Source organism: Centruroides sculpturatus, unplaced genomic scaffold, assembly GCF_000671375.1.
Source record: "Centruroides sculpturatus isolate CEXI.00-Female unplaced genomic scaffold, Cexi_2.0 scaffold95, whole genome shotgun sequence".
Taxonomy (NCBI): Eukaryota; Metazoa; Arthropoda; class Arachnida; order Scorpiones; family Buthidae; genus Centruroides; species Centruroides sculpturatus.
Window position 1 is genome coordinate 388,460 of NW_019384621.1, and position 10,457 is coordinate 398,916.

The window sequence follows — 10,457 nt, forward strand, 5'->3', positions numbered from 1 at the left end:
GAAAAAATTTTATCGCGATTTTAATGAGCCTTTGATAAGGCTCGATTAAGGCTTAATTGTTTTTTAATGGGAGTTTTTTATCAAATTTATTTCATGGTTCCTAAGTTGTAGCGCACGGATTTGACTTCGGTAAAGTTATTTAAAGCTGCTTTCTGATGTCAAAAACAACCTCCAATAGTTTTTAAATTTTTTTAATTAATATATTTTATTTTATATAAATTTAATTAATTAGGGGGAGTCGGAAATCGCAATAAAATTTTTAATTTTTTAAAAATATTTAAAAATATACGGCCAGCTAGTGTTCACCCTACTTTAAACCCTTGTCCTCTTGCGACGTCTATGAGAATGAAATCCAACTCCAGCTGTGTTCAAGGTCATCCAGATGTGTAAACAATGACTCATCGGTGTTAAATTTCACAGAAGGGCGAGACAAAGGAAGTTAAACTTTGAAGCTTTTTCTTCAAAATTAACACATTTCTTTCGTTTTTTTTTCAGTTTTAAGTATTTTTTATGTTTAATTACATTTATATGAAAAATTGCTAGGAACTAAAGCGATTAAGGTAGGTCTAGCTGTCCTTTACATTCATAAACGTTATATATCAGTGGAACAAATGGAGTGAGCTTTGAGCGTTCCACGATTTTTCAAGACTGTCTATACGCGGGCTTCCTAAACAAGCCTATATGTATGTTTGTCAAGAAATTTTTGCATGAAATACAAACCGCACAACTTCAAAATTGCATAAAAATAATCTGCATAAAAAGAGACCTTACAGTACATTAAAAATTATTAAATTATAGAAAAGATTTAATAAATCATTTTGCTTATTTACAATTTTTTTAGAATACATATCTGATCTTTTAAATAAATATTTAACTCTGATTATTTAAGTAATAGCTGTCTACCAGATATCTGGGTGTACTCAGTACTTGAATATCCAGATACAAAAATGGGTAACTAACATTTAGCACTACTAGTCAATAATTTACAATTTAAATATCTGTCTAATTATTAATGTCCACGTTGACAAAATATATAATAAGAAAATAAATATCTGTCTTTTTAGGCTTTACGTAGTAATCCATCAGTGCAATGTACCACTTGTCTTCAGTTCATGTCAGGAGATCATTTTCGTAATTTAGCATGTGGCCATTCATTTTGCAAAGATTGCTGGTCTATGCATTTTGAAATCCAAATTATTCAAGGAGTCACAACAGGTAAACCAACTGTATTTGAAGTCAAATTTTAAAAACAGATAATATATCTAATTAATTAATCAGAATTTATTTTAATTTTATAGTTTCTAGTATTTGAAAATAAAATTAAAAATTTTTTAAATGTAATATATTTACACATTTAGGTATTGAATGCATGCAACAAGGTTGCAATATTTTAGTTCCAGAAGATTTTGTTATGAGTATATTAAATAAATCGTCTCTGAGAGAAAGATATCAACAGTTTGCTTTTTCTGATTATGTCAAGGTAAATGATTGTACATTATTTTTTGATAAATTATTTTTAATATTGTTGTTATTCTAATAAATGATTTTTAAATTTTATTAATATTATAAGAAATTGAAATAATTTCATAAAGAGAGATTTAGTTGGAATAACAAAAATGAATCTCAAATTTTAGACTGGTAATAATGTACAGTAGCTATAAAATAAGTAATATAGCATGTAGACTTTTTATTAGTTATTTACAATTCAGTATATCAGATATTTTAACCAAAATGATGTAAATATGGAAATTTACTGAAATATATATATTTTTTTCAGTATTCATTCTATAATTAAGTTCAGATTAAGAACTTCAAATTAATAAGTGTGTTAATAGTTTAGATATAATTATAGATTATTTTTAATTTAAAATTATCTGGGTTATATAATTTCTAACCACTTCAGTTTGTTTCCAGGCCTTCCTTTTAGAATCCACTGTTTCCTTAATTCTTTGTCTGTCTTTATCTAGATAGTCGTCATTTCAAGATTAATATTCAGAATTTATTCTGCTAAATTTTATTTTACTTATTTCCATTATAAGTGATTCTGTCAAACTTGTACTTAATTGCATTTTCCTAAATATTCTTTCTCTTTTATATATTTTTATATAATATATATAGAAAAAAATTAACAAGAATTGATATTAAACAAAAGGGTTTTGATTTTAATTAATTGATATTATCTCTACTGATAATGCTGTTCTTAATAATTTTTAATGTAATCATTACGAAATTAACAAATATTATTAGTCCTTCTTTTAAAACAAAATTTACCCAAACATGAAAAAAGTAGTAAAAAGAATATTTTTAAACTGAAACAAAAATTAAGAAATGCATTTTGAAACTGATTTTTTTCTCCTCTCTCTTCATGGAATTTCTTCAACTGAATAGACAGCAACTGAGAAAATGTTTAAAGTTTACCTTGTCTCAGTTGCACTTTGCCAATTCAGCTAATATATTAAATTTTATGTTAATACAAAGTGATTGTTACAAGTGTATCAAATGTTTTTTATTCTTATTATAGTTTCAAATATAATAAAAATAAGGTCTGTAAAGAAATTATACATACATTTGAAATTTGTGTATAACTTTACACAATGTTTATTATATCAATTTAACAATTAATAAGCTCGTTGTTATAAATAATTGCTCACAAATACATCATATTCATAATAAAAATATTCAAATTTCTGAGTGATGAATTAATATAAAAATTGCAACCAGATTTGTAAAATAATTATACATACAGTGTGTGTATTACATCATATAATTGAATGTACTTAATAAGCAATATATAAATTAAAATGACATCATTTACCCTCTTTCATATAATAGTGATGTTGTGGCTGAAATTTTCATCTCCAAAACGTGAACATCGAACATTGTGTGCCGCAATCTTGTAAGCAGTGCTTGATGTTTGACATTCACGTTTTAGAGATGAAAACTTTGGCTGCAACCTCGCTAATGATTGTATCATTCTGACTTAAGTTTTTACAAAATGCCACAAGGAAAAGAAGTGAGAAAAATCTTTTTGTTTCATGGACAAGGAAAATCTTATGGACAAACTTCAACACTTCTGAACAGATCTATTGGAGCAATTCAAAATGTTATTAAAAAAGTTGATCAATGTGGGATAAATAAATAAATCTGGTCAGAAACAAGCTCACTAAGTGAAAGAAGGAAAAGAAGAGTTTTCCATCTTGCCACCTCACAAGGAAAGTCTACACATGCCATTGCTACTAGTTTGTCATTAACCCCTTTTAAGCCGCCCATTTTTTTAGAATTTTTAATTAAGCATAAAAAATACTTAAAACTGAAAAAAAACGAAAGAAATGCGTTAATTTTGAAGAAAAAGCTTCAAAGTCTAAGTTTTTTTGTCTGGCCTTTCTGCGAAATTTAACACCGATGAGTTATTGTTTACACAGCTGGATGACCTTGAACACAGCTGGAGTCGGATTTCCCGGGACATTCTCATAGACATCGCGGGAGGACAAGGGTTTNGGGGATACCTAGATCGGTAAAATATGCGAATTTCTTCCTACAACTTCGGTTGTTGTTCGGGGTACAGTTAAGGTTTTAACGAAGTTCAAGCGAATACATAATTAGCAAAAAAAAGTTGAAATAAAGTGATTAAACAAAAATTATTACAAATATCGTAAATAACAGTTCACAAATGCTTATATAGAGATATTTTTTGAAGGGGGGAAATGGTCTTCACAATTTGAAATCGATCGAACACACACTGCTCGAATGCTCATGTAAACGCGTGCCATCTATCGTAGGATAAATGCCAGAAACCTTCATGGGAGTATATTAAACAACTTCCCAAAGTTTCACGGCAATCGGATAAACGGTGTGGTAATGCATGAAGGACTGACAGACAGACACACACACATACACACACATTCATTTTTATATATATAGATTACATGTCCTGACTGATTTATCATCGCCCAGAGCAAACCACTAAACCTAAAGAGATGAAATTTGGTACACAGTTAGGTTATGTCGGGAAAATGCATACTAAGAAGGGATTTTTTTGAAATCTCACTGCAGAGGAGAGGGAGAGGATTAAGGCTTAACCTGAAAAATGGCTTCTGCTGTACTATTTTAGATGTGATTTTTTGTTTTTAACTACATTTTAGTAAGGTATGCAATGAGAATGCACATTAAAAAGGGATTACTTCTATCTAGATTTTTGCTCAAATTAATGGAACAATTAAATTCTGAATGATTAACAGAATTTGCAAGAAATATTGTGGCATATCAAAAAGTTTTATCCATTGAATGTATTATATGAATTTGCTAATGCTCCTTTGGTATTATAAATGAAATTTGATAGAAATCACTTGCAAAAATTCATTATATTTAAATAACAAACTAAAATAAATAAAATAAAATAAAACTGAATAAATAATATATATTAAATTAATATATAATAACTTTTTATTAACAGGTAATGCCATCATTGGCAAAAATGTTATTGCACACTCATATGTGGGCATTGGCAGAAGTTATTCAGAAATATAGACAAGATATTAGTGAAGTACTGGCAGATGCAAGAATTAAACCACGAAAACCTTCAGAGATTGATATACAGGTAGAAATGATATCATGTTGGGTTTTCATTTTAGATTATTTTAAATTACATATTAAATATTATAAATTGTTATAAGTCAAAAATATAAAATTTTTATTAGTAATAGGATTTCTCTTTTATTTATTGTAAAATTCTAAAGTTTGAATAAGCTTAAGTCAATGTATTTTAGAGAATTGGGTGAAACAAAAATAATTCATTGCTAAAAATTAAATATATTGTTGAATTAATATAATATTGATTCATCTTATAAATAAAAAGTGTAATCTGTAAATTGTTAGATTAGATCTGCAATTAGTTTTTAATATTGTTTAAGTATTTATTTTGTAGTTATAAGTGTTAGTGAAACCTGATGACCAACTCTTCCAAGATCACTGAAAGCGGTGAGCCCATCGGGATTCCCTGCCGCTGTAGATAGACTTTGCCCTAACAATTTTTAGATCCAAGAATGCAATCTCATTTTCTTTGTCTTTTATATCTTAGTGAAACCTGAGTTTAGTGAGCACAGATTTAATGGATGGATATTTGTACAATTGATAAAATATCCAATATTGACATAGTTATGATTATTGATGTATACTTACATTAATCAAATGGAGATTTCCTTCTGTAGACAATAGAAAAAAAATTGTCTTATTTTTGATGTCTTCTAAAAATTCTGTTAAACATAATGCAAATAACACAATGGATTATATGTTTTTTTAACTGTCACTTAAAAAAAATACTATGCTTATTTTCAGTCTCGTTGTTTTTGTAGGGTTTCTTTGCATCTTTAAACTTGTCAGATAAGATTGTTTACAGTTTAGATAGTATTCTGGCAAACAACATCAAACATTATCATTTTGAAAGAGAAGTGAAAGCTAAACAATTGTCGTAATATATTGTTTGGCTTTGATTAATAACATCAGGTTTTGAGATGTTTATATTGAAAGAGAGATATTAAAAAACCCAGAGAATTTTGAAAAAGAAAAGAATATCAAAAACAAAATAAATTAAATGAGATAAATTGTCAAGCATCCTGCTTGAGAAGCCTGAATAACATAATTGATTAGTAATTGTTTTATTATGAAATCATCACAATGCTGAGCTGCAAGTTTTAATCATCTTTTCCACCTTTAAATTAGCAGTGTCTTGCCCCTGTACATTATACTTTTCCTTTAGCAATTGAGTCATGCCAGTCATCTATTAACTCCTTTCAGGGGAAAAGTTTTGAATTGAAAAAAAGTGACTTCAGTTTACATTGGAAGTTCATATATAGTTAATTGGAGTCTTCTGCCCCTAAGGTTTCCATATCTGTTTTCATCTTTCGTCTGTCTCCATTCTCAAGATAAAGGAAAGACAGACAGATGGACAACAGTGGGAATTTACAAGTCTACAATTTTTTCAAATTGCAGCCCAATAATGTTACCTGTCTAGTTTGCAGCAGTTGCAGTTTTCATGCCAGATCTTTTCTTCTAGATTCCTATGAAGTAATTACTTGCATTAAATCAGCCTTATAATTTCAGCAAATCTTTGACTATTTTTGAGTTCTGTTCTTATTACACATTTTTAAAATGATTCCTTAGTTGTTTTAGCTATAATAATAATAATAACAAAGAGTTAATAGCAACAAATAATGTTTCATAATATTGAAAAAGAGCAAAGGTTGCAAAACTACATCTTCCTAAGATAGCTACTAATGACAGACTGCACAGTAGTTTACATACATGGCAATCTACAGTTAGACCCAAATTATGCTGACCAACTCCCTTTTTCAGATATCCCCTCTTCCATTATAAAAAAGGCTTTCAGTATTTTTACATGCTGTTTAATACTTTTTTACGTCATAAATATAGTTGGATAATTTGCCTATTTCTTTCATTCGGTTATATTTGGTTCAATAAAAATGCAACCCTTTCTATTATTAGTAAACTGAAATTGAATAAGATGTTATAAATTTATTTAGCAAGAGTTTATAATAGTTTAATCTTACAAAGAAGTTGTAACTAAATTTATTCAAAGATAAAATCTAAAATGATGGGATTTATTTTATTCTTATATTAAATATCTTTTTCTCTCATCATCAGTGGTTAGCAAAAATTGTTAAAATTTGGGAGAAACTAAATATTAATTTTAAAAAATATATGTTTTTGTGACCTATTATATATGTTATGAACATGTATAATTATCGAAAGGCTATGTTATTGTATATAATCAAGTTGCTATATTTATAATTTTCTATTGTTGGTTTTTCATAATGTGAGGTGTACATAGAAAAATATTTAATTATAATTGGGAAAAAAGAAGCATTGATAAAATTAATCATGTAATACTGTAATATCAAAATAGCTTAAAATATATAAGGTGCGTCTGAAAAGTTTTGTGAATGGTCCCATAGTTGAATAACCATGCTGGTTAGGATGTTGCACTCACGCAGACGTAGTGACTTGCCGACTAGTGGCCCCTAGCATAGAGATCACGACAGTTAAACGGAAGTGTACGCAACAAATGATGCAACACAGTGAGTGTGAGGAGTGTCACTGCAAAATGGAGCAACACGTGCACATCAAGTTTTGCTTCAAATTAGGAAAAATGGCGACAAAGACACTTGAAATGTTAGTGAAAGTGTGTGGTGTGGAAGCAGTGAGTAAAAAGTGTATTTTTGAATGATTTAAATGCTTTGGTCAACTGTCAACAAGTACAACTCCAGACAACATCAAATGAGTATGACGGATGCTTGCAGATGATTGGCACCTGTCAAGGGCTCTTTGTCTTTGCTTATCTTCAAATCTTCTGCTATCATTCTCAAAGACAGGCGCCGATCATCCACAAGCATCCGTCGCACTCATTTGATGTTGTCTGGAGTTGTGCTTGTTGATGGTCTACCAGAACGCAGCTCATCGTCGACATCTTCCTTTCCGTCTCTGAAGCATTTAAACCATTCAAAAACACACTTTTTACTTACTGCTTCCACACCATACACTTTCACTAACATTTCATGTGTCTTTGTCGCCATTTTGCCTAATTTGAAGCAAAACTTGATGTTCACGCGTTGCTCCATTTTGCAGTGACACTCTTTCTCACACTGACTGTGTTGCATCGTTTGTTGCGTACACTTCTGTTTAACTGTCGTGATTTCGATGCTAGGGGCCACTAGTCGCTCATTACGTCTGCATGAGTGCAACATCCTAACCAGCACGGTTATTCAACTACGGGACCATTCACCAAACTTTTCAGATGCACCTTGTAATATTTTTTATAGAAAAACTTAAATCAGTATTTTTGACAATTGTTTGTATAATAGCCATTAATAGTCTTAATAACTTTCTTTGAGGAATAATGTGATTTAAATGCTATTTATTTTAAAATAAATTTTTTAAAATTAAAACTAACTTTACATTTGTGAAACAGTTTTAAAAATTTAATTTGAATAATATCATTGAAAAAATTTTTGTATATTAATTCCATTTTTTTAGATTATAGCAAATACATTCAAATTAAATTAGAATGTATATATAATGTAGGAAATAAATAAGTTGTACAGAGGATTTTATTTACTGAAATGTAGTGTTAGATACAGTAATGAATTATGTATTCTTTTGTGTGTTCAATCTATCAATATTTCCTCCAGGCTTTATCATTCTGTATCACTTTCCAACTTTGAAATACTTGTTTTATCAAATCTTGAGCAATCTTGTTTTTAGTCTTATATATTTTTTCCATAGGCCAGTTACTAAGCACATCTTTGCAGAGAAGAGGTTTTGCTTAAGATAGCCAAATCTAAAAATTTCAAGCAAACTAGTGTCACAAGAATTGATGGAAATACCTTTGTTTTCCACACAATTAATTTCAGTTTTATTTCTCATCTCTTGGAGATATGACTGAACTATATTGCATGTATGTGATGAAGATTTAAGATGATGAAACACAACTTTGTCCATCTCATGAAGTTATGGTAGATACTTTTCAAAGAATGGCTTAAGACACAATATATGGTATTATTTACACTTTGATGAATGAATGGTAAGATACTGCATTGACTGATAATTCCAATTACCATAAAGTCTACAGTCTAAGTTTCAGTGCAGTATCTCATCCAACATTTAAATGATTGTTTCTCTGTTTCTTCTTTGCCCTTAATCCAGTGAAGCCTGAGTTGGGCCTTGAACCAAAGACCTACATCTCTTTCTATCTATCTACCACTACTCTGCAAATACTAGTTTGCAGAGTCAGTCAGTTCTGTGTTTTAGGTCTTTGGCTATATTGTCCATCCATTTTTTTTCTGGATCTTCCCCTAGGTCTTCTCCCTTCCATCTTCTTTTCCGATACCAACTATTTTTCCTTTTTTCTTGATATGTCCAAACCATCTCAGTCTAATTTGTTCTATCTTCTCCCCAAATTTTTCATTATTGAACTTTTCCTTATTGTTTCATTCCTTGTTCTCTCTCTTCTCTTCAGCATTCTCCTGAATTAACTTTTGGTTAACTCACAATGATGACTTTATTTGTTTGGCTTGTTGCATCATTCACTGAACCTCATTTAGTGCTAAATACATACATACATACATACATACATACATACAAGAAAGACATTGCTGTACACGAAGTGTTTAGCTGGCAGAAAAGAGGGCGAGAGGAAGTAAGGAGAGGAGATAGACAGTAGAGAAAAGTGGGATTCCTCTAAACGGCATATACATAATGCTACAGTACTCTCTACATTTGATGTTGGCATGCAGTTTTTAGGCTGCAAGGCCATTGTGCCCCAAAGAGTCTAAAAGAAAACCTGAGTGTAGTGAACACCAATAATTGAGTGCTGCCACAAATAGCTAAGTGTAGAAGTTAGTGTCAAGTGGCTGTTAGTAAGAAGACTTATATCTACTTAATACTAATAAAACTGAATGCGAACGCAAATCTTAATACTACCTAACAGCTAGACAGACAGCGCGAAAAGCAAATGAACAAAATGACAGACTAGATGAGACGAACAGACTGACAGAGACAAATGAGCAACTATTTCCCTGCATTTTTGAAAGCTTCATAGTTTTAGGATTGTAGCGTAAAACAAAATAAATTATATTTATGTAATAAAACATTAGATTTAAACATTTAGTGTAAAGTTTAATAGTCTAATAATTCTAAAAAGATGCCATTTTTCAGTTTAACATTTTAATTAAAAAGTTTAGTTTACAAAACTGGTCTTTTATGAACTGAAAACAATAATTCTTTAGAAAGAACATTCAATTAAAATGACCTAAATACTGTAAGGTCTCGTTTTATGCGGTGGATATGTTCTACAGAAAAGCGCATATAAAAAATTCACATAAAAAAAGACTTTACTTGCATTGAAAAAGTAGGGATACATTCCGTAATTTTCTAAAATAGCATAAAACCGAAACAACGAGTTAAAATTAACTTAAAACCGCATAAAAAAGTTTGCAGAAATTAATTTAATTTTTTAATCCCTTAATGCCCATTGATGAAACAACTCGTCAAGTTTACATAGCGTTACAAAAAACTCGGTAGTTAAGGCCACTTTTGACAAAAATTTTTTTTTCAATTTTTGGAATGTTTTTTAGGTCCACAAATTTTTGCAAAAATTTTTACTTGCGCGAAAAAATTTTATCGCTATTTTAATTAGCCTTTGATAACGCTCGATTAAGGCTTAATTGTTTTTTAATGGGAGTTTTTTTATCAAATTTAATTCATGGTTCCTAAGTTGTAGCGCACGGATTTTCCTTCGGTAAAGTTATTTAAAGCTAGTTTCTGATGTCAAAAACGACCTCTGATAGTTTTTTAATTTTTTTAATTAATAGATTTTATTATATATAAATTTAATTAATTAGGGGGGGTCGGAAATCGCAATTAAAATCTTAATTTTTTAAAAA

The 10,457-nt window shown here is 29.7% G+C and overlaps 1 protein-coding gene across 1 annotated transcript in view; it reads left to right on the forward strand.

Annotated features, from left to right (window-relative positions):
- LOC111625484 (potential E3 ubiquitin-protein ligase ariadne-2-like) overlaps nt 1–10,457 on the forward strand; it is a 63,691-nt gene that overhangs the window by 17,118 nt on the left and 36,116 nt on the right. Inside the window, exons 3-4 of the mRNA XM_023368636.1 lie at nt 1,065–1,215; nt 1,359–1,480. Coding sequence (XP_023224404.1) covers nt 1,065–1,215; nt 1,359–1,480 — 273 coding nt within the window. The remainder of the gene's footprint in view (nt 1–1,064; nt 1,216–1,358; nt 1,481–10,457) is intronic.